Source organism: Ruditapes philippinarum, unplaced genomic scaffold, assembly GCF_026571515.1.
Source record: "Ruditapes philippinarum isolate M1 unplaced genomic scaffold, ASM2657151v2 ctg1777_1_1_1_1, whole genome shotgun sequence".
In the NCBI taxonomy this organism is placed as follows: domain Eukaryota; kingdom Metazoa; phylum Mollusca; class Bivalvia; order Venerida; family Veneridae; genus Ruditapes; species Ruditapes philippinarum.
Window position 1 is genome coordinate 100,805 of NW_026864519.1, and position 26,967 is coordinate 127,771.

At 32.4% G+C, this 26,967-nt stretch overlaps 1 protein-coding gene across 2 annotated transcripts in view; it reads left to right on the top strand.

Moving 5' to 3' along the window:
- Window positions 1-13,834, top strand: part of LOC132725896 (uncharacterized) — a 77,655-nt gene extending 63,821 nt beyond the window's left edge. For both annotated transcript variants that reach the window (XM_060711085.1, XM_060711086.1), the window contains exons 12-15: window positions 6,213-6,300; window positions 7,212-7,275; window positions 9,340-9,369; window positions 10,484-13,834. In XM_060711085.1, the coding sequence (XP_060567068.1) occupies window positions 6,213-6,300; window positions 7,212-7,275; window positions 9,340-9,369; window positions 10,484-10,609 (308 nt within the window). In that variant the 3' untranslated portion in view covers window positions 10,610-13,834. The remainder of the gene's footprint in view (window positions 1-6,212; window positions 6,301-7,211; window positions 7,276-9,339; window positions 9,370-10,483) is intronic.
- Window positions 13,835-26,967: the final 13,133 nt, after the last annotated feature.

Below are 26,967 nucleotides of genomic sequence, written 5' to 3' on the forward strand. Positions count from 1 at the left end.
GAATAATTAAATGGTTTCATTCTTCTTTTTCCACGATAAAATAGTATCTTTATGCAGTTTTGTTTTGCTGCTAAACATGTGACGTGATCATGTGTCGTAATGACCGGAGATAGACAGGGGCGTAGCTAGGCCGAAGTCGATATTACGCACGCTCAGGCAGGGGGTTAAGGGGGCCGCTTTAGGCCCCCTTGCAGGTCCAGGGCAGAGCCCTGGCAGGGGTCCAGGGGGCGAAGCCCCCGGAAGCTTATTGATTTTCACCATTTAGTGATGTTAAAATTATGCATTTTCATGCCCATTTGAGGTCCAATATATTACAAATTGAAGTCAGAAGGAATTTAATATTATCATTAATAACTTTTTATGTATTGATATGACTTGTGTTAATATGTGACGTGATTTAGAGAACGTCTTAGATATATTTGCTAGATCGTATAATAATATTTCAAGGTATTTGATAAACGTTATAATTATAAGGATATACATTGAATAAACATACGCAAACAAATGACGTGTACGCTTTTACTAGTCAGCAAATAAAAGTGACAAACACAAAATTATCTACAACAACGTCAGTCTAGATCACTCTGTCTCTATTGATCTGCAAAAGTCCTCAGCCAGAGAGGTGATAAATTTGGATAAATTTCTGTTTGTATATCCTGCAGCACAGATTATATAGTGGATGGAGACTGCAGTGATGTTTCGCACCGTGTTATAGATTTACTGAAAATTATGTGTTTTCTTCATTTTTTCTCAATTAAAATATCGTTACTAACTAAAATCTAAAAATGTTATCAGTTACTACGTAGCGATGATTATTATCTTAAATTACTTTTGTCTGCTTAATGTTCGTGTAGCAGTCGAATATCTGGTATCATCTCTGTTTCTCGTGCTTTGATGAAAACGGTCTTTCATGGCTGTCATTTACTTATACGGCACATAACTAGAAAACTGATTTCTTTTTGGGCTTATATGCTATATATCACACTGAAAAGTGTCCTTCGCATTTGTGAAAATATTGCAAATTTTCATTTTTACGTGTGATATCTAGCATACTCATTTATAATATACAGTAAATTTTTGTTATTTGTTTGTTTTTTTATCTGTTTTTTTTTTAATTTATAAGAGAGGTGACATACATAATGCCATTACAATAAAACCCATAGAAAATTATTTTATCATTGCAGATACTATGATATATACATGTATAGGATCTCACATGAGTTGTCATTGATGTAAAATATGATATAAAACTATTAAAGAAAAAGTTACAAACCTTTGACGAGAGTTTAAGAATTTTTTAAGTAATGGTAACTAATGTAAGTTTCTTTTTTATTACACAACAAATCGCATTCAAATTTGTATAAATAAATGAAGTTAAATAAAAGTTATATCGCCAACACAATTTTCTTTTTCAAAGAGTTCAATCAGATATAATAATGATCCATAACGAATATATCTGAAAGATATATTCGTGTGGGATTATATAATTTGCCAATAAGTAACTGATGAAAGAAATTATAAAAGTAAAAAAAATGCCTTTGAGACATAAAAATAAAAGATTTCTGGGGCATACTGGGCCTTTAAGGTTATACTTTTAGGAGCGTCACTGAAAAAGAAATCAACAACAACAAACACAAGAAAAACGTTTTTAACTGTTATATAGGTACATAATTATTTATTCTTCTTGTGCATTTTTTTTTTTCCGATTTAATACAGTTAAAGGGATTTTTAGTATTTTGTATGGAAGTCAAAATACTACTTTTTTACAATTTGCTACTTTTATGACAAATAATTTCACATTAAGCGCTTCTTTCTTCATGTTAGAAGCATTTAACAAGCTCTGGGGCCATTCATTAAATGTTTTAAAGCAGGGCAGCACATCTCGAATTCATGCTAATTTTCATGAAAATTTGAAAATGTATTTAACGTTTTTAATATTGTAAAGTTACCAAAAATAATGCAAGTTATACATTATCAATGCCACTTACAACCTATGTAAATTACTATGAAGAGGTCAAAATATGCAACAATAGCCCTTACTGTGTTCGTTACGCAATAACATTTAGTTATACATACTGAAAAATCCCGGTCATTAATAGCACATAACATGTAAAGTTTTACTAGAATTTTTGAATCTTTACTGTATCCCTTTCCTAAAATCTTACTACACTTTTCTCAGGTTCGATTTTATCGAAATATTTTTGCTCATTTTGGACGTGCAGCTTTAAAACTTGATCTCGATCATTTTCTCCAATTTTTAAGAAGTAATAAATATATTCATTTCTGAGGCATAATTGCCCGTTTTCTCGACAGAATAAAACGTGGTTATAACAAGCGACGTCGTGTGATTTATCTTTCTGGCACCCCATATGCCAACGTTTAAACGAACACATTAATGAACAATGAAACTATAACGTTTATCTGTTCCTGAAAAAAACATTAGCTATTTGCTCCATGGGCGCCGCATCAGTGGCCACGCCGGCGATACAGCCAAAGAATGGAGCGGCGTTGCAGGTGTCCACAATTCCTTTGCTGTTAATCTAGCCACATACAGTAACTCGTTCTGTATGTCGGGCGAATTGTATTTCGAGCGAGCATTTCTGCCGTTAAAACCGTATTATGCTTCATATAGTTCTTTATGAATTAATACTCTTTACGTTATATTATTATTGGAACTTATTACCTAAATACTTCGAAGATCTATATTTATATTAGAATCAATGATATAATTAGAGCTTGATCTATATAAATGTTGGAACCATGCCTCAAAACACTCCAAGACCACCCACGCCTATACCCTTTAGTTTTCCTACCGTTTTTAGTATATTTGAGTTTTCGTTTTCCTGGATCAATGTTACGCACGTCGTCGCCTAACTCTTAAAGTGTCCTATGTCCATTTTTGCAAAATTTGAGATAAATGTACCATTCTTTTTACCTTACATTGCTCTATCTTTTAAGCTTTGGGTTCAAGGTTATGATGACCTAGAAACGGAGTTATCGAGTATGAACTTTGCTCTATGTCCACATTTCGCAATGATTGTTTTATCCTTATAGTAGGGTATGTACGTTACTTAGGACAATTTTATAGTGAAACCTGAAATAAGCCAATCAAAACACAAACTGATGGTCAGGTAACCTTGGTCGTTTTCGCGATAATAGTGCGCTAAGTCAAAACTTCCGGTAGAGAATGTTCTTGCCAATATTTTTTTGTAATGCCATTGATTGTGTTTCCAAGCAAGATAAAGTAATAATATGTGAGTATATTAAACTAAAATCTCTGTACATGTAACTGCAATTTGCTTTTTTAATGTCAAATGCACTGTAATCTCAGAATTTTAAGAAGTTTTGCAAAACCTAGTAAATATAATTCGGATAAACAATATTTCGGATACATAAATAAGTACATAAAAGTTTACCTTTTCATTTTTATCGTGAGCTATGCTAAAATCATTGATATTATAATCTACTTAAATTTAAATATCATTATAGGTTAACCTCATGGTGTTGCCCGACGGCGTCCTTATACACATTTTGGGCTATATCGGCATTCAAGATCTGTTGATAAAAGTGAACAAAGTTTGTAGAAAATTTAACGATTTGATAAGCAATTGTAAAGACTGTGGTGTGATTTTGAGATTGATTATCCTATTGTGTCACTGCTGTCTAGACAAAGTTGGATATAATGTTAAATGGAATGAACAAGTCGCTGGACGAGGATCTAATGAACTTGCTAGTGCTGTAACTGTTATTTTAGAAAACGCTTTGAAGGCGCATGCTCATGTTAAGAAAATAACGTTGTGGTCTGATAGTTGTGTACCACAAAACCGGAACAGCATGATGACCACTGCTTTATAACTATTTCGACAAAATTACCCTGAAGTGGTTGAAATTGTTCAGAAATTTTGTACTCGTGGACATTCCAGTATTCAGGAAATTGATAACATTCACTCACATACAGAGAAAAAGCTGAAAGTTTCTGAAATTTACACTCCTCGAAGTCTAATTAAAAAACATAATCAAGTCCGTCAGGATAAAACCGTAATCATACAACTAAAAATGACGTGATTTTTGACTATCGAGCGGTTGCAGAGAAATTCACATTAAACTCTGTCCCATTAACAAGAGTTAAAGCATTGAAATATGTGAATGGATTGCCGTTTCAAGTGTTTTTAAAGAGTCATTTGATGTCTAGTACACAGAAGCGGACAATTCTAAGGACAACAAGGTTATCTTTTAAAGTAGACCTAATTCCTTTGCCTAAAATTCTAAAATGTGGAAAGGGTTTGTCTGATGACAAGAAAAAAGATATAGAAACTATGCTACGATTTATACCGACAGAGGATCGCATGTTCATGAAAAGTCTGTGCAAAATATAAACCTTTATAAGTGCAAGTGCTATAGTATTACGTAAACAGACATCGTAGGAATTTGATCATGGTATTATTCTATAACACAATTTATCAAATACTCATCCACATCTACAGGGGATTAATATTATGTTTGAGAAATTTACTAAACTCAATGTTATGAAGAGACATTGGAATATATTTTCTTTTTTGATGTTGTACTTTGGTATCATGTTATTGATGCATTTATGTTTAAAACTGCAAGCCACATGAATAGCTGATTTACGTTTAATATTAATGACTATTACATGGCAGATTTGATGAAGTACCTTGGCAACAGGTTTTCTTACATTGTTAAAGAATGTAAATAACATTTTAATAATGTTAACCTTAGTCCATTGAAAAAATGTTAGATAATAGAAAATTCAAATCTTTCATGATTTTTTGTTCACGGTATGACGAGACGCTGTTTTAAGTTTTTGTTTAAGACAGGCATTTTGCATTAATGTCAGTTGTATAATTATGTTAATACATACAGATTGAGATTTTGCAAAGTAACATGCTGTATATTATGCAAATACATGTATAAAGACAATTTTATACCTTCTATATGATGTATATCTATATTTGTCTATAATTAAGATATGTTTCTTTGTTACGCAACTTACGATCAGTACGTATTTATGTTTAAGATATCAATTTCTATTTGTCATAACAAGAAGTCATATTTATTAATGATACAAAAGTTATGATAAATAGTTATAAATTGTTTAACTTGTTGTGACTAAACATCTTGGGACCAATATCATAAAGTCTTAACACTTTAGGTTTGATGCATTACGTTACGTTTAGGTCGGTTTTCTGAATTTATTTTCTCATAACTTATACAGCAAGTTTTATACTATTATACAAAGAAACATCCAGTCGCTCATTTGCGTTGAAAAAATTTTTGCGACGGCTTGTAATGATTTACAATAAAATCTAATTGCACATACGGACAAGCAAAATAAGTGCATTTAAATGTTAAAACAGCCAGTCTATGTAATAATTGCTACCATTAAAGTATCGTATCTCTGGCTCCTTTGTTTAATTTTGGCATTACTTTGCTCTATCTCCAATGACGCACTTTTAGAGTGACTTTTTAAGAAATATTTTGACCTTTTGCTCTATCTCAAATTTGTTTTTTTCATATTTACTCTCAGTCTTTCTCCAGAAAGAAAAATAAACACTTTTTTTGAGCAATAAAATCCTAAATATAGATGTGTGAAAAATTTCAATTCAGTGGGGTCACGTGGAAAAAAATATTAAGATGCAAAATGTTTAAAGTCGTTTTTCTCAAAATAGCATTTTGGCAGTTAGGACATTTTAAGAGTAAGCCGACGACGTGCGTAGGTGCGTAAGGCTAGCTACGCCCCTGATAGATAAGGTTATCCGGCAAGGCTTTATCCAGCCGATGATATAGACAGTAGCAGGATAAAAATGTAAAATGACTGCTTATTGGTGTATATGGGTACAAAAGTATTTTATCCTGCTACTGTCTATATTATCAGCTGGATAAAGCCTTGCCCGATAAACTTATCTATCTCCAGTCATTACGTCATATGATGACGTCACATGTTTAGCAGCAAAACAAAACTACATATATAGATGCTATTTTATCGGGGAAAAAGATGAATGAAACCATTTAATTATTCTAAAAACATGATTAAAAGCAGGATAAATCAAATACATGGTTGGTGTTGGAATGGAGAAGGTTTATCCGGTTCGCTTCGAAAGTGATTCTTGGCGCCAAGATACACATTCTCGCTCACCGGATAAACGTTCTCCATCCCGACATCAACCATGTATTTTCTATTTTCATTTCAGGTTTGAGGCAATGGGAAATAGTATTATTTACGACTGGTGTAGTGATTGCAGTTATTGTTATTAACATCATTGTAATTTTAGCTATAAGGTAAATTTTATAACATATCTTCATTATTTATATTTTTGGTACTTGTATATATACATGTAAGTATGTGAGGTATCCTGTTTAAAATGTATAAATCGTGCATGTGTGGTAAAATTCATCCTTGTCCTTGGGGGACAACTGGCCCTTCCTTGAGAACAATTTTAAATCTTAAACTTGTTTGTTTACTTTAACAAATCATAAAATCTAAGTTCAGTTCATCTGACTTGATATGCTCCGAGTGTTGTTAGTGTTGATGATTTCCTAATTATTTGCTGTTGTCTGTCATCTGTTGAGTGTTGACACATTTTTGTCATGTCTCGTTATTCACTATTTTGTTTGTTTCATCTGGTTTTTACGTTGATTTCAAAAACATATTTTGGTCATATCTGTGTCTGTCCACCAACGCGACTTTTCTGGATAACTAACCAGTAATTTCTAATTTCTCTACAAGTGACCAAATACTAATCCAAAATGTTTTCTGAATGAGCTTTAAGAGACAAGTAGGCTTAATGTCCGAGACTAATTGTTATGGAGGAATTTCACCTCTTCTCTTACGGATCGAACCAGTGCCATTTGGATCGCAAATCAAATGCGGTCCCTATTGAGCTAAGTGAACCGACCCAATTTTGTTAAAGAAAATTCGGCAATTGTTAGAACAGCACATGCTTGATAAAAAAATATTGGTGGAAAAAAATAATGTATTAAAGACTGATTACATAGTTTATCATTTTGATTTATGATCCCTTTTTTGTTGAAAAAGTTAAAGTCAGAGTAATTTCTAAATGCCAGTAAGAAAATACATAAATATTACATGTTTTAGAGTAAATGGTGTTATGATTTTAATAAATCAGTAAGATGAAAAAGGCTTGTACAATCTTAATGAATTTTGATTGTTTGTTTTTCCATTTTTACAGCTGTTTCAGAAAGAAAAGGAAATCCATTTTGGAACAGGGGAATATAAAAATTGATGATGATTTTGTAAGTATTGAATTTAGTCTTTACTCTAACCTTGCACAAAAGAGCCTCTGTGTTAAATCGTAGACATTCTATTCCCTGGCAAAAAATAACGTTTTCATTTTTCCGATCAAGATATGAGTAGTAAATAAAACCACATGTTTTCTGATATAGTAACTGTTAACCTTTTTATTATGCCCCCACTTTAAAGAAGAAGGGGTATATTGCTTTGCATTTGTCTGTCGGTCCGTCGGTCCGTAGACCAAATGGTTTCCAAGTGATAACTAAGGAACGCTGAGACCTAGGAAATTCAAACTTGGAATGATGGTTTGCCATGACCATTAGATGACCCCTATTGATTTTGAGGGTCAAGGGGTCTAAGATCAAGGTCACATTGACCTTGTAAGTCAAAACGGTTTCCGATCAATAACTCAAGAACGCTTAGGCCTAGGAACTTCAAACTTGGCATGATGATTAGTCATGACCAGCTGATGACCTCTATTGATTTTGGGTCAAGGGTCAAAGGTCAAGGTCACATTGACCTTGTAAGTAAAAACGATATCAGATCAATAACTAAAGAACGCTTAGGCCTAGTAACTTCAAACTTGGTATGATGATTGTTCATGACCAGTAGATGACCTCTATTGATTTTGGAGTCATAGGGGTCAAATGCCAAGGTCACATTGACCTTGTAAGTAAAAACAGTTTTTGATCAATAACTAAAAGATGCTTAGACCTACGAACTTCAAACTTGATATGATGATTGGTCATGACCAGTTAATGACCCCAATTGATTTTTGGGTCAAAAAATCAAAAGTCAAGGTCACATTGACCTAGTAAGTGAAAACGGTTTTCGATCAATAACTAAAGAACGCTTAGACCTAGGATCTTCAAACTTGGCATGATGATTGGTCATGACCAGTAGATGACCCCTATTGATTTTTGGGTCAAAGGGTAAAAGGTCAAAGTCACATTGACCTTGTAGGTAAAAGTGATTTCCGATCAAAAACTAAAAAACGCTTAGGCCGCCTAAGAACTTCAAACTTAATATGTTGATTGTTCATGACCAGCAGATAAACTTTATTCACTTTGTGGTCAATGTCTCAAAGGTCAATGTCACATTGGCCTTTTACGTAAAAACGGTTTCCGATCAATACCTGAAGAACGCTTAGGCCTAGAAACTTCAAACTTCGTATGATGATTGGTCATGACCAATAAATGACCCCTATTGATTTTGGGGTCAAAGGTCAAGGTCATATTTATCTTGTGTTGGTAAAAACGGTTGGCAATCGAAACTTAACATTCCAAGGGCTGTTGGCCCTCAAACTTCGTTAGTGCATTTGACTTGACAATTAGATGACCCCTATTGATTTTTGGGTCAAGGGGTCAAAGGTCAAGGTCATATTAACCTTGTAGGTGAAAATGGTTTCCGATCAATAACTTGACAAGCCCATAGCTGCTGGCCCTCAAACTTTGAAGGTGCATTGGTCTTGGCCAGTAAATGTCCCCTATTGTTTTTTGGGTCAGGGTGTCAGTGTCATATTGACCTTGTACTTAAGGACGGTTTCTGACCAATCACTCAACAACTCATGTTGCCTTGGTTGATATTTTTATATTAAACTAAAAATGCTTTTCGTATACACATTTGAAATTCTTATGTAATATAACAACTTGGCTGTCATAATTGAGGCCTACATGATTCATACAATTTATGTATATATTATTTGGTAAGATTTGTTATAACTTTGTCATAAAATTGATGCACACAACCTATGCGGTCACAATAATCATTACCTGACTAGTCATATCCAGTAGATAACCCTTATTGATTTTTTGTTCACTTTGTTCAGTCATAATAACCTGATCACATGACTAATTGGCTGCCGTTAGAGGCATACGTGTTTTACAAACATATCTTGTTTGGTCAAGTTTTAAGGTATTATGGTTTAGGATATATGAGGTAATATAAGTAATGTAAACAACTATGAAAGTACTCGTTTTATATATCTATAACTTATTTGTAATTAATTTTAAATTTTGTCCCTATTTAAACTAATTCTTTTTATATACGATTCATTTTCCTTCCAGATGAAAGGAGAATATGCAAATAGAACTCATGTAAGTTTTGAATTTTTATCAAAATAATTTTCAAATATTTTTGCCTTATGTACTTGATGCTTATCACACAAAATACATTACCACCCCTTGTCGTGATTTTGACAACCAATCCCAATATGCTGTATGTTACGATTAGATAAAAAAATACCCACAATGCTATCTTCCCCATGTTAGGTGATTAACATCATTATCGTGCGGGTGTTAAGGTCAAGGTCAGTCTTTAAGAACAAAGGTCAAACTTGTTGTGTTTTGGGGTATATGTCATGTCAGGTCCATTAATTTTTTTATCCATCAAGGGATTTTTTAAGTTTCTTTGCAGAAATGTTCACTATACTTAGACCACGTGTCATGCCCTACCTCAAATGTTTATGTCACAATAAAAGTGAATCGCTTAACATGGTTTATGATAAGGTCTGTTTTGTGTCTGGTTCACAACTTTTCTATTCATCATTGAAATAACTGTGCACAAATACATGTATATACTAAATTAAGACAAGCTGGGATGCTCAACACCCAGACCCCTGCCACTAATGTTAAATTCACACTAACAGGTCAAGTGTCCACTTGGTATGTGTTTCCCTTGCCCTCAGTATAACTCACCGAATATAAAAGAGATTACAGTAAAACCACGGATTTATATTACATGGTAATATTAATCCATGGTAAAACTTAAAATATAAATTGAAGACAGTGAGATGACCCGCACTGCAAGAAAATCGTAACTCATCAAAAAGTTTCCAACTTATCTCCCTTAATGAACTTATTTTCAGTGATAAAAATGTACAAAACATGTAATTCTGTTGACACTTAAACAGGAGTTCTTTCACTTCTATAATGAATTAATTGTTGCATTATACGCAGATCTTGCAATTATCAAGGGTTTGCTCTGAAAGTCCTGATCCATTCCTCCAACTAAAAAGTACAATTATGTACATCATATAAAACTTCACTCAGGTAGGGGATGTTGGTAACTCCTTTGAGATTTCTTATACCCATAAGGCTGTTTGAAAACAAAAACTGACTGGTTTATTATAATAAACAAGTTGCTTTCCACTTCTAAATGAAATAACATTTATGTTTTGTTTTTTAAATTTACAAGGATGTGTTTTTTCAGTCGATTGAACGCCAGAGTAGTGATGATAGTGGCTTTACTCCAATGACTCCTCCAGCTGACAGGTTTGTAGATCAACCTTCGTATAATGACACATCTTTTTTAAGTAGCCTGTCTACCACAACTTAGACCTGATGGTTATTGCATAGCCACAAACGGTACTAGTCAAGCAAGTTTGCCAATCTTACATATCCCGTATACTACAGACATTCTAATTCCACAAAATCCAATTGTGGCTGATGTCGGCTTTGTATTTGATGACAGATACTCGAAAAGTGGAGAAACCTTTTTGTTGGATTTTGGTCCAACTCCTATGCATAATGAAACGGCAATTAAAACAAGAGTAAAGAAAGAATCCGGTGATTCCTGGTATGAGTGAGACTCTTGCAAAAGAAATAATTGAGACATCAGAAACTGATGTTCTAAGTAAGACTGTCGAACATGTTGATAAAAAGAATTCTCAAATTGAACCAATTATTGGTAGCAGTGAATTTCATACACTACTGTAAAGAAAAGAATTCTTTTTATCAACATTGTATGCGTGTTTTTAATGACCATAGGCATTTTGTTTTTGTGTGTATCACAATTTATTTGTAGAAACGTTGGTTAAGCATTAAAATGCATGTATGTGTATATAGAAATAATAGACATTTCTCTGTATATGTAATAACACATCTATCTTTGTATATATTAAAATGATACGCACTTAAAATTAATGTCAGACATTTTCAACGTCATTGTCATTTTATGTATTGCAATTTTACTCTACATTTTTGTTGTACATTTTTTCTAGAAATATACACCTTTTCACTTTTTTAACATTCATATCAACATTTTAGTGCCTTACATGTTTGATGAATCAGATTTGTTTATTTTGTTTTGTTTTAAAAATTTTGTGTGAATTAAATGAATATAGAGAAACATGGATTGTTAAAATATAGTTTACATGTTCCCTGTTATGTGGCATTTATGTAAAAAGTTTTATTTTATTGTTCCAAAAAATGTTGTTATACAAATCATACTTGTCTATTTTTGTATGTAAAGAATAATGTGTTGGAAAAATGATTCATGAACAATGATCATTTCCAAAATCAAAGTTAGGCACACCAATATACACATTTTAGGGAGTAATTGTTAAAGCGCATCATAAGCACATCTAAATATTATGTTACCTACCTTCGTTGATTTTATTCATCTGAATTATATTTAATACGAGTATACATGTAATTTAGAACAGAATAGTATAAACATGTATACTTTGGAAATGATCATTGTTCATTCTTTGAAGGGGTTTCAGTATCAAAATTAATATGAATTCCTTGAATCTTGCAAACTGTTGGCATTAGTTAATCAGTATTGTTTAAAGGTGTTTTTTGTAACTTGCATAATTTTGAATTGTTTTGTATACTGTACAGTATATTTTGATTCTAAAAAGCACCACTGATTATTGTGTAAATTTTTAGCTCTTCTGTTTCAAATAAAAATTCGAGCTATTATTATTACTGCTTAGTCGTTGTCTAAGTCGTGCACATGCAACAACTTTAATGTAGTCCGTTTTTCTAAACATTTTAAAAGGTAATAAAGTAGGCATACTTGCTTAACATGATAAGGTGCAGTTGATCATGACAAGGTCAGTTGTAAAACAAGCGGGTTCATTATGAAAGCTATACTCCTAGAGTTATATGCCCCTTTTAAGTTAGAATCTTTGGTTATAATTGGTTATTTATTGTCAGTGCGCTCAACAGACGAGTGTTAAACATGACATGCGGTGCTTTTATTTGTAATTGTTTGGGGTTGAGTAAGCAGTCTTTTAGATGATTAAGATTCCAAGGTTTGTCTCTTACTTCAGCCTTAATATTTCTTCAAAGTTTTGACTCTTTGATTACCAGTAAAGTTAAGTTATGAAGCAGACTTGACAGTCGAAATACCTGAATGCTTCACTATTCGATGTTGATAAATATTTTTAATTTGTAATTTAAGTGCCATACTGTATAACAAAAAAATCATAAGTACTGTGCTATTTTTATTTGGATAAGTAACTATGCTGACTTAACTATGCATGCATTATTGTGTTGATATTTTTATATTCTGGGAACAATGTAACAGATTTGTGATATTTCAGTGATATAAATGATTTTTTGTACTAATTTTTGTAAGTTTGACTTGACAAAGGATGAATAAAAAATATTAATTTTGTAATTTGTAAAACAGTAACATTTTATTATGCATAATAATTTAGCAACAATGAACTGTTTTGATACATGTTATAATTTCTGGCAAAAACATTAAAAAAACAGTTAGAAATATATTGTTTTCATCTAATTGTTTGGCATGTATAGGAAATCTATGAATATGCTTAAGACCTTTCGTTTTCTAATAATAAACTTGCATTTTATACTGAAATCTATAATCTTTTTTATTGTCTGCAAAAGAAATATTGCATAGAGATTTGTTCACGTTAATTTTTACTGTGTTCTATGAACGTTGCCCGCCGATGTCAATATTTTCTCGCCTTTTTTACATTTTATACTGTTGACTTTAATCCTTAAACTGCTGATTTTCGTAAATGGACTTGTCCAGTTTTATCTTATAACAGTCCATTTTAAATTTAAGGTATTTCAATATGGAAATACAAGGAAAGAGCTTGGTCAAATTGCATGACTGTCCAGGCTAAATACTGGTGGCAAAGGCTTATCGCTTTTGGTCCCAGCAAAGTATATTTGTTATATGCAATAATCAAAATGCTGTTGATTCCCTCCAATTCAGATGAGAAAACTGCAAAAGTTTAAGTTTTGGTTCTTTTTACAGATTGTGCTTATTGTTATTGATTTTTAAAGTGAAATTATGCCCATCTAAAGGTATATAGTGAGTGAACAGGTGAGAGTCCCAATAGATTTTCATTTTGCCATAATTCCTTTTGATTTAATAATTTACTTTGCATAAACACTAAATAACCCCCGTATCCAAACGAAATGTCTGTAAATATCATTTAGAATTTACCTGTAACGTTCAGTTTATAAAAAGAGTGGGGCAGTCTTTTTATATTATATGCAGATTTTAAATTTTATCTTAAACATTTTCCAATATAAACTTTTGTCAAACATCATTTAAATAGTCAATCTTTTGAAATGTAAAGTCAAACTATGAACATATGAGCATAATTTCACTTTAATCTTGTATATTGGTGTAAATTTTATGAAACGTCCAATACATTTCTCTTTTGTTAAATGGCATTTTGATGAAGTCTATTTACATTAATATTTTTAATTGACATTCAGGAAATAATTAGATTTTAGATGTCATGGCATGAGATTTTGATTGGTGTAAGGTAACATAACGTTTAAACCATGTATTCCAAAAGAAGTGTTTACTTGTTAATTTTCATCAATAAATTGTTTGTTATATATATATATATATATATATATATATATATATATATATATATATATATATATATATATATATATATATATATATTATGATACATTTTTTGCGTATTTGTTATTGATTACCTAGAGTTATAACTTACATAAGAATGTGAAAAAATATATAAACTTAAGATTATGTAATATCAGAATACAGGTCTGTCGAAGAATTGGATTCTGAAAATGCTTTTGATTAATGAAATAAGATAACACAATATCAATCAATAATAGAATAAATTTATCAATATTCTTTTATGGAATATTTTAATGAAATCAGATAATAATATCAATCTATAATACGATGAATCAGTCAATATTCATTCTTTAAAGTTTTTTAAAAATGTCATAAAATTTGTCTCTTTAAGGACTCCTGAACCAGTACATTGTTAATCAGGTTTGAGTACAGTGTCATTTTCGTCCCATTAATGGATATTTACATGTATAGCTTTAACATTTGACAAATGATCATTTTTCAACAAACAAACTAAACAGTTTTGAGGAAAGGTGAACTTACGGATATAATATCATTTTGTCTCATTTTGTCAGTCTCTGATTATCTGACATAACGAACAGGTAACCCTCTAGGTTCTTCTGTCTATATTTAAGTGATTATTAAACCGTCGATGATTACAATTACGATGAAATTTGTCTCAGTGCCATAGTCTTGGAAAATTAAAAAAAATATTTTTTTTTACTGATTTTTTTGCGTACATATAATGTTTCTGTAAACTAGCTAGTATGCACTTGATAATGTTTATTCAGGTTAGTATTTCAATCACTTTGTTTCTTGTTTACTGCAATGTATATTAGATTTTAGGCGAACTTGTAATTTCTGTGTCTTGATCACGTAACCATTTCAATGTCATTTTTTTCTAGTGTATTTTATGTGCTTTAAAAAATGTTACAATTTAAATTCATATTGCGATGTTTTGTTTAATCCACATTCTTTTATTGTCATATAAGTTGAAAATTATCATGTCATATAAAGTGCATATACACATTTAAAGCATGCATAAACAATTGGCTGGTAGTTCATGAATGAAAAATGACTATGTACACCTGTGTAACGTGCACCAACAATATGAAAATACGCGAATTTAGGAAATACGTGTATTATAAAGAAAGAGTCAACTTATATCTTTTAAATGTTCATTAACAAGTAGGAAATACTTCCATGATAAATAGTCGACATGCAGTTTTGAATCGGCAAACAGTAAGGAAATACGTGTATGATTAAGAAAGACCCCACATTCACCTTTTAAATTCGCATTAACAGTTTGATATAACATAAATGATTAACAAAAGGGGTCCACATACACTTTTGAGATGTACATATGTAATTGGTTGGCGTATGAATATTTTACTGACTATTTGCTGATTGCTATTAGTAGATAAATTCACCGTATACTATCCTAGTCAATAGAATTGCATTATACTTCATGTCTCACAAAATAAGTTACATCATGTTCCTTCTGTTGTACAAATGTATATCAAATATACTACATTTCAGAAAATATTTATCCAAATGTGTTCTTAATACGTCTTTTGTATATTTTCTGTAATAAAGGCACTGAAATATTTGTTTTTTTTTTAATTTTAATACATCCGGTGCTAGAAGCGGTTGTCAAAGTGACATGGTGAGCTTTTGTAATCGCTTTTCGTCCGGCGTCCGTCCGTCCATCGTCCGTCCGTAAACTTTTAACTTAAACGACATCTCCTAATAAACCGCTAAGCCAATTTCATCCAAACTTCACAGAAATGTTCCTTAGGAAGTCAACTTTAAAAATTGTTCAAAGAATTTAATTCCATTCAAAACTCTGTTGCCATGGCTTAAATATTTTGCATGAAACATCATCTAGTCAGTGTCTACCATGTTTATTCAAATAATAGCACTGGGGTCAAAATAGGCCCCGCCCCGGGGATTCATTGATTTTTCTTAATTGTCTACCAAGTTTGTTCAAATAAAAGCCCTGGGGTAAAAATAGGCCCCGCCCCAGGGGGGTCATTGTTTTTCCCCTATGGATACAGTTAAACTTGTTTGCTCGAACTCGGATCGCTCGAATACCTCCCTTCGCTCGAACTCATCGCCCAGTCCCGGCACAATTCCTATATAACATACAAATTCCCACAAATGTAATATTTAATGAAAGTATGTAGAACAAAATACATGGTTGTACCTTAAAGTATATGATATTACAATTCCCTTTTATGGTCAAACGATTAATGTTTCTAATTTTGAAATTATTTATTGGTTGGGTTAATAGTTGTATATTATTTTAAAACACGCCGGTATATATTTTAAATGATCATTCTGCTTGTAAGGTAACACAGGCACTGTAAATGGTTTTATGACAATTTTCCAACTTAACTTGTAAAACAAATCATAAACACTGGAAGTAGAACAACAGACCTTCCAAACACTACTACTAATAGCTTCGTCACATCTGACATGCATTTAAACAGTCCCTATGAAATATAAAGCCATATAAACCATTATTTAGCCGTCTTAACCACACTGCCATGAACGTTCCCCTTATAAATGGGTATATGAACACAGAAAAGCAAAAAGCCGCCCGGTTAGCTCAAAAGGTAGAGCGTTGGACTGTGAATGGGGCAAACCGGGTTCGATTCCCGAACGGCGCAGGCCATTATGAAATTCTTTCTACGGTCACTTGCACTGTACCTCTGCTCTGGCATGTACAGAAGTAATCAGTTAATTGCGAAAGTGAAGGCAACTAGTGCTGGTAAACTGCTTGACAGCCTGCACAGGAATTATGTGGTGGCTGAACGGTGCTCTGGTAAATTCAATGTGGCTAACTGCTGTGATCCGGAATGAAAACTACCAATACCAACAGAAAAGCAAAAACAATCTGTAAAAACTACTTTAAGAGTATTTAGGAAGATATTAACACTGTAGAATTAACCAAATACAACAAAAAACAATACCTACAAAATTCTATTCTAAAGCATTATATCAGACAAATTGCAAATCATGAAATTAGACTAGACTATTTTACTCACGGTCACATAGAAAACATGATTGATTGATTGGTCCAAAAATAGCTCATGTGCCTTCTATTTCCATATACACATAGTCTATTTTTGCACTGATCCATCAAAAATAAATCATGGAATTTATTCAATCCTACTTAAAACAGCACACCTCAAAGTACTTTTAAGAAATAAATAAGCATTCAATATAAATATTTAAATATTTAATTTTTTACTGTATTGTACCCAACAAACTACCACAGAATTTACAATTTTTATCATAAAATTTCAACTCACTTGTAAATGAGGTTAGAAAAATACCGCTACTAAATAACTACAAAAGTTATTTGTAGTTTCTGTGGATGGTAAGAACCATAAGCTATACTCAATTTCTAATACATACATTTGACAAAATATTTAATCATTAGAACAATTTTCTAAGAAAAGAAACAATTCTGGAGGCTACTTTAAGGACAAATAGGAAGCTGTAGATTTAATGTCATGACCATACCTAGAAATATACCACATGACAATTAATAATCAAATCATAATCCTATATTTTTTCTCATTTTCTTCCCTCATTTATATAAGAGTAAGAAAGACATTTAGCACATATCAAGGATAAAATGATAGCAGACTTTCAGACACTTATTTACTTATATGTATCAGTATTGATTGGACAAATGAGCAGACTTTTATAATCCGTTTCATTGGTACTCAAAAAAATAAATGTTGAGCTACAAATAAACATTACTATATAATTATAATCTCTTATAAAAGTCTCAAGGGCATTTTATTTTCAAAAAAGGGAAGGTGGAGGCGTGATTCAGTATCAAAAAGTATCTTCAAAATAAAACACTTTTTAGAGTTCTTGCGTTAATTGGCCCTTCATTATTTATAGTACTGCATTTTTGTAACATTGCCTTTTATTGCATAATTATAAACGGCTATTTGTAAATAAAACCCGAGCCGTTAGGCGAGGGTTATATTGCAAACAGCCGTTTATATACGGCCAACAATCATTATAACAAATTTATAATACTGGAAGCATCATTTTTAGAGGAAAAAGTAAGATTTCTTCATGAATCGACAGCAACCGTGTATATAAAACTATATTAACGTCACGATTATCCAATGAAAAGCGACGTTACAAACGTGCAGTATTATAAAGTTTGATATAAACGGCCGCAGCTGCTTTCAATTTATGACAAAGACAGATGCCTGATGTATTATAAATTCCTTATAAATATTTCTGACAAGTTATAGGGTTGTATATGAATTGTTGTTTGTAACAACACCCATACCTAGAGGCTCATGTTATATTTGAATTCCAAAAAAACCATTTATATAGGGCCATATAACATGTAAAAAATAGTTTAAACTATATCAAATTTTAATTTACCTCAAGAAGAACCAGCGGTCATTTAGCTGTGTTAAAATTTATACTAATTTCTTAGATTTATAATAAACTGTTCAATGAGCATGTCTGTGATATATTTGATGCCGGAAGGTTTAATATTAATAAAGCATTCTGCTGTCTACATCTATCAAGTTAACATTTAAAACTCAGTTAAATTCAAGGTGGCAAAATCAATTGTCTATATTTCCCAGGTTGTCCCACAACCTGTACAGACAAGTGACATTTTGTTTTTAAAATTTACTTTATGAATATCGTAAAGGCAAGTAAGGGAAGGTTTCAGATAAAATTAGATTCTGCCTTCCCTGCATTTTACACTAAAATAATCTATAACGCATACCTCCATAATAGTCAATCCTACTCCTTTTCTTTGTCGAGTCATCCCAACTAGAGAAAGATTCGGTAATTTCTGCGTATGGAAGATGTAGCATACCCCGAACACTGTATACCTCACCCCATATTGGTTGATCTTCTTTCACTTCTACTTTGTTAGGATCACTATTGTAATGTACATATTAATATAAAAATATATTATGCAGATGTAATATGACGCAAAGTTTGCAAATTAAATTTAACCATAATGTATACAAGTGTGGATCAAGAAGGGGAACAACGCACATAACCCCAAGTGTATGTGAACACATCGAGAAAATCAAATAATCAGTTAAATTAACTGAGACATGTGAACTTGGTTATACACTTACCAAATCTTATAAGTGTGCATTTTTGATTATCAAATTAATGAATATTTTTTTTTTACAAAATTTCGTGTTTAGGCTATTAGCTGCATATCCACACATTTCCTGTGCTCAAACATTTTAATTTTAATATGCAGGGCGTTCAACCATGAACGTACGAAATTCACGCAATGCACGAAAAAATGTGAGAATGGGTGAAAATAAATTGCACATAGTATTCTTGGATATGACAGCGATTCACATATCAGAAAACCCCCACATCTGTAAAACAGCGTGGAATAGCCATACGGTTTGTCAACGCTGGTGTTCACTGAACAGAGGTTGGTAGCAAAATTTATTTAATTCTTTAAATTCCATTGCATTGTAAAAGCAGAAAGGCTTTTAATTCAATTTCTATCGTAAATGCATATTTTATATTAATAATTACATGACTATATCATTTGTAGGTTGCGCGATGCATGGGTGTACACTGCAATACCATTAAAAGAAAGCTTATTAATCAAAACAGAACAACTGGCAGCGTTTTAATAACCTTCTTTGCCAGCCATGTGGATGATGTAAAACAGCTGCACAAGATAATCACATCGTACAAATACATCTTCAACAGAGAAGACGCACAGCTGTTATCAGGGCCAGATAAACGCGTAAGACCCACAGAAGAAACATCTCTGCACATACCGTTAGAAAGGTTGACGGCCCTTCAACGGTCTTGTATTTACTCAGAGGCTCCGAGCACATAAATATCGATGGGCTCGGTATCATTTAAAATACCACACAAGCAGAATGGGGACATGGCCTGTTTACAGATGAAAGGAGATTCTGCCTACATGAAAAGGTATATCGACAACGAGGAGACCAATTCAATGACAAGTGCGAGATAGATATAGGGGTGGGTCAGTAATGATTTGGGCATGTTTGTCCTTGCGTCACAAAACAAATATTGTGTTCATAAATGGCAATCTGAGCGCGCAGCTAGGTACCAACACAAAATTCCTCCGATCTCAGGTATTGCCCATATTGAGAAACAATAGATGGTTACGGTTGTTGCAATATGGCACACCAGCCCACACCACGAGAGCAACAACAGTCTTTCTTTACATGCTTTACGCAAACAATATCAACGTGATGGCTCAGATACCACTACAATCTCCAGACCGAAATGTAATAGAAAACGTTTGGGATGAACTGAATCGCCGCGTACGTACGACTGGTGCAGTGCCATAAACTATCGCCGAGTTATGTGCAAAATCATTGAGTGGGCAAATTTACCAAACAATTATCTACAAGGGTATGTTACATCAATACGACGACGCTGCCAGGTTATAATAAACAGTCAGTGTGGGCAAACACGGTATTAGAACATAAATTTTTGCAACATTAACTTTCGACACGCACTCAAATGTTTTGGGAATGCGTCTTAAATTTGTATCTCGAATAAAAAAAGAGTGAAACATGGTTATGTGTATTGAACATTTCAGCATGATCGGGCAAATATGGATACATGCACCTTATGAGACTGTTTATACATGTACACTTAGGAAGATTTGTGTGTATTTACTAAGACATGTCATTTTTGCCAAGGATGTCAAACTGTGGAACAGTTTTCTTCTTATTTGGGCCTTTCTATGTAGCAGATATCGCCTACAATTAAATGGTGTGTATGGGGGTATATATCATTTACCTTTCTAGTCCAAAAATTTAGATATATAAATCTGAAGCTTTTTATCACATTAGTCTAATCCGCTATTGCTATTTGTATTTTCAGACAAATGTGAAACTTTTAAAAATGAAAATGCAATGTGCTTCAATGTTAGAAGGACTACGACCATCAACGCATGCATGCATCTACCACGTGACGACTGCTCTGGCTAGTGGAAGCCCCATCACAGAAAAAAGTGATCAACAGGTATTTCAAAACAATACGTACCGTGAATAGCTCGATCATGTGTCAACAAAGATTCAATTTTTAACGATTCAGTTTTTTCACGTTAGATCTTTTGTAGAAGCCTGGAAGTCGCAATAGTTGCAACTAGTTTTAAATGTTCTTACTGACAGATTTGTTACATGTTAGTAAATATGTTTTATGTCTCTATTGTTGTCGGTAAATAGCTTATTAGCTAATGTTTCTCAGTTTCAGTTTCAGTTTTTGTAATCACAGGGACCCAGCACAGTGTTTGGATAGTATAAAAAAGTAATTATAGAAAAAAATATACTCACTGTCTGTATATATATATATATATATATATATATATATATATATATATATATATATATATATATATATATATATATTATTATATAAACAAGGGATTGAACTCGCCAAATCGGCCGAATGCCACTAGTCCAGTATAAGTCAAAATTGCAAAGTCATTTTTACGTAAACCATATAAAGCTATAATTTATCAAATTGCAGCTAAATGACATCACTAGACGTTGACAACAACATAATTGTCCCCACTTATACCGTTTTTGAACAACAAACCGATATTTCGGATAGAATATCGTATTTTTGCTAGGTCGGACACGACCGTGTAACCTATCTTCACCCGATTTTCTACGCGTAAAAACACAATTTCAAACCATGTCATTGTACCAACCCGCAATCAATCGATAAAACAAATTCAAAGAAACAACTTACCACCAGAAATGGGTTTTTAAAATGTTTGATTACATCTGTTAACAACAAATTTCTGAATGTGAAAATGAAAGTTGAAATCAGCATCCATTGGCTATCACGTGACCGATTTGAAACGGATTATTTCATTGGTTGATTAAAATTAGAAGCTGACCTGGGTCACAGTATCGTCTAATCAATTGGCGTCTTAAACCGGAGCCGATTATGTATCATGGCTTCAAAAAAGAATTAACGGAAGAGTAATAAGAAAGAACTGAATGTTTGCTATACTTGATTGGTTTTGGAACAATTTACAGCAGTAAGTTGTTTCTTTGCTTTTGATTTATCGATTTATTGCTGGTGGCATTTTATATAAGTCTGATATTTGCATAACCACTTTAAAGCGTGTCAGAAAAGTCCAAGGTACCCATGAAATATTTCCAATACAATATTCAAAGATGACCGATCTTCGTCTATGTCTCTCATCTCCTAAATTGTCCTTTTGAAATAATAGATAAAATTGTTTAATATGAAGCACATTTGTTTGTGATGAATTAAAGATTTTACCTGCATATAAAATGGAATGGTTTTGAATTTAGACCCTTGTACAGTGGTGAAATGTTAATTTCATAAATTTACGGTCTCAAAATCACGAATTCAACATCATTATTTTTTTTCAAGAATTCGTGAAGTTGAAATCTGAATTTGTAAAGTTGATATTGTGAAACTCAAAACGTAAGATCGTGACGTTAAGTTCATGAAGTTGAAATCATAAATTCGTATTTTGAATTTCTGCATTTTCATATTTCCAGGACAGTTATTTGCAACAACTTGAAAAGATTTATCACGTGAAACACACACTTTATATGGATATGTCATATCTAACTTGTACGATTATAATATCTTATATGTACAATACAGTTTGTGTTACGACAACACACCAGAATAGTTTCAGAAGGACTAACTGCTGCACCACATGGTTCCTCTATCTGATCATCCTTCACTACAACTCTGGAGTCTATCTTGATATCATATAGGTAGACAGTATGCTCGTATCTATCTGTAATCATCAATTTATCAATGCTCTTTATGTAAGTACTAGCGTTAGAGCCTTGAGGATATGTCTTGTTTGGAAACTTAACTTTAAAATCACGCTTCTCTCCTTTTAATGATACAATACGAACAGGTCTTGGTTCACCAAAAGTCCCAATGACAAACTGTCTATCATTTGTCAAATATATAGTCATATTTCTTTTTTACTTTACATTTTTTACTTGAACTTATTTCATTGCATTTACTAACGTGTAGAATTTCTATATTGTATCCATTACCACTTGTTATCGCTACTTCCTCAGATACTACAACAACAGATAATGGGTAGTCAGATAGCTGACAAGGGTTCGATAATGCAATTTTGAAGTATATATTCATCACTACAAGTGATTCTAAGTTAAATGTAAACACCTTTACGATATAGCGCTTCTGTATGTGTTTATCGCGTATAGCCTCCTGGGGAGAACTAATGTGTTTGAATGAAAAAACGACGCGTTTGCTCATTTTACATTTTAGCAACAGGTACCATTTTATTTATTTTACGTAATTTAGTTTAGATTCTGACAAGATACGGTAATTTAAGCTACTTCTTTTTTAAATTTATGATTATTCTACAGGACAATGTTATGGTTTTATAACAACAAATGAGCATCCTAGTGTGAAAAGTTTCATGTTGCAGTAAACAATTTAGATAAGTCCGATTTCCGACAGAGTTTCGTGAAGACGTAATATCAGATTGTAAAACCGGTCGGTCTTGCAGTCGAAATATTGAGGCTTTTGTTTGTAGCAACGAAATGTAAACATTCGAGATCTGAACAAGATATAATGGCTTACATGAACATTTTATTTAGTTTAATTAGTTTAAAACCTGATTTGTTTTATTAAAATTTCTAAGTCTGTGAAGGTCTTTTACAGTGCCGCTGAATATTGATCTCGAGATTTAAATACATGTATATATGTAATTTCTCAAATAGGGACAATAGAAACGTTACAAAAAAATGGCGGAAAGTGGAAGTTATATAGGAGAGGAATATGAAGTTCCCGACCGTGTTAAGGAAACTTTGTGTCAACCATGTTTAAATAAGGATAAGCAAACTGCAGCTGACAAGTTTTGAATTTCAGTGTAATGATTGATCAAATGTACACAACATATTTGCCATCTTGGAGTCTCTAAGCAGTCAATGACCAAGTTACAACATGCTCAAAATACAGCAGCTAGAATCGTGACCAAAACACTCAAATATGATCACATAACACCTATCTTACGTGAACTTCACTGGCTTCCGGTAGCGTATCAGGTCGAATATAAAATTTCGACTTATACATATAAATCCCTCAACGATCAGTCACCAGCCTATATAAAAGACATGATAGACGTATACACTCCAGCCAGAAATCTGAGGTCCCAGAATAACTCAGTGACAATAGTTGTGCCTAAATCTTGGACAGTACGATATGGTGACAGGTGCTTCCAGACAGTCGCAGCAAAATTATGGAATGCTTCACCACCTGGCATTAGAGACTGTTATACCTTGCCAAGTTTTAAGAGAGCTCTCAAAACACATTATTTCATAGAATAATATGGACGTTAGTTTCATAAAACAGCATACATCATTAAACAACATACATGTACTTTGGCTACAATACCAGTGTAATTTGTGTCTTAGATTTTGTGTCCTAGGGTGTTACTTTATAATTGATTTCTTTTTTTTACTTTTGTTTGTTCCTTTTAAACAATCTTATTTCGTTCAAATCTTTTATAGGATTTTATTTTTTTGTTAAATTGAGCCTTGATTTTAAACTGAATGTGTCTGTATTGCTTACCATCCTTTACTAGTTTTAGATTATCATTATATATTGTTTAATAGGTTTACTTAGTTAATATATATGATTATGTTTTATCAGATTTATGTAAATCACTCTTGAACATTTATTATTTATGAAAAGAGTGCTATAGAAATGTGGTATATAATAATAATAATACAAAGATCTGGAGCTCCGGTACCTAGGCAATAACTCAAACGTTTGGTATAGCTTAATACACATGCCAGTCATTGATAATGCCATTCTGCAATTGATAAATAGTTAAATACCGTATGATTATCTATATTATATTCAAATTCTATCGTACAATTGACAAAATGTGTACATATTTGTCCGAAAGTTTTTTCATTATTTGTTAAATCTGCGCCAGCTCTTAAAAATACCACATAGTGAATGGAGCTATTCAATTTTATATTACCAGAAGAAACAAACCCCTAAACATAAACGGTAACTGGCAAAGATAGTGCCGCCGATTTTTTTAATTTTTTAATTTTATTTATTCAAATAAATAAATAAGACCGAAAGAAAGGTATTGTTAACAAGGCAAAATGACATTTTCAAATAATATAGATTTTCGTAAATTCTGCTGATCATTTAAAGCACGTCTGAAGCCATGCCTTAAAAAATTAAAGCCATGAATTACTACAACTATCTGTCTTTTTCCCGATCCTCGACTGTATGTCACATTGTATACATGTGTTTTATGTACAAACCAACAAGTTAATTATTCTTTAAATTTATCTTTTATTTAATGTATCCACTTGAATTGAGTATAATTCAAAACTATCTATATATAACACAAGGGGTCATTCATTTTGTACGTCTTTTTCCGCGTGAAATAATTATTTTTCTGTTCTGAGCTTGTAATAAAACAAATTTGACAACTGTGAAAGGATCTGCATGACTTTCTTTCATTAAATGTTCGCTTCTTCCATGCTTGTTATTACGTAAGAGCATTAGCGTCAGGTGTTTTTTTTTTATTAACTCGAACTCTCGACTTTCTTACCCGAAATTTCGACATCGAATGTTTACATTTCGTTGCTAAAAACAAAAGCCTCAATATTTCGACTACAAGACCGACCAGTTTTAAAATCTGATATTACGTCTTCACGAAACTCTGTCGGAAATCGGACTTATCTAAATTGTTTACTGCAACATGAAACTTTTCAAACTAGGATGCTCATTTGTTGTTATAAACCATTCATTGTCCTTAGAATAATCATAAATTAAAAAAGAAGTAGCTTAAATTACGTATCTTGTTCAGATTTAAACTAAATTACGTAAAATAAAATGGTACCTGTTGCTAAAATGTAAATGAGCAAACGCGTCGTTGTTTTCATTCAAACACATTAGTTCTCCCCAGGAGGCTATACGCGATAAACACATACAGAAGCGCTATATCGTAAAGGTGTTTACATTTAACTTAGAATCACTTGTAGTGATGAATATATACTTCAAAATTGCATTATCGAACCCTTGTCGCTAAAAATCTCAAAGTTTTAACTACGATCCCCCAGAAGATGTCTTCGACCCTAGCCCTTTGACAAAATTTCAGCACAAGAATTAATTTACATCAGAAAAATAATAACAGTTCTTTAATTTTCATCCCATATAAAATCATTTATATCAACATAAATGTTTCATAAAAAACAAATAACAGACAGATTAAAAGTATCTGTCTGACTATAATAGAACGACTTGTTTAAAAATTAAGGTGGAGTTAACAACGCGCTCTCTTTTTTTATCCCAATAGAAACATCTAAAGATGTGTTAAAAAAAACATGGTCCAAAGTACACCCGATTTGGATCTCATTTAAGTGATTTTGTATTCATATTGATAAGAAACACAAATAAAAACAAGTGTCATCAAAGTGCGTATTGTTTCCACCATTCCTTTAGGTATAACTTACGGAAGATAATTAGTGCCAGGCGTGGGTTTTCTATTTACTCGAAATTTCGACTAAATAACTCGAAATTTCGATATACTAACTCGAAATTTTGAGTAAGTAACTGGAAATTTCGTGTTATTTATATTGAAATTTTGGCTTTCTAACGAAATTTCGACTTGTCAACCCAAAATTTCGACGAAGTAACTCGAAGTTTCGATTTTCTAACTCAAAATATCGACTTTGTAACCCAAAATGTCGACTTATCAACCAAAATTTCTCTTAAGTAACTCAAAATGTCGACTTTGTAACTCGAAATTTATCATTTAGTTACTCGAAATTTGGACTTACGTAACTCGAAATGTTGACTTATTAACTCGAAATTTCGACTTAAATTGCACGACTTACATTTGTTGCCGATGGAAGCACGGGTTGAGTTCAATATACTTTCTTCCATGTGTAGCTGTTGCACATTGACACAGCACCGATGTATTTAACAGAACAATATTGTCCACACAGACCGAACATATCCTTCCCATTTCCTGTGATTGCTTGTTTTGGAGGGGGGGGGGGAGACAT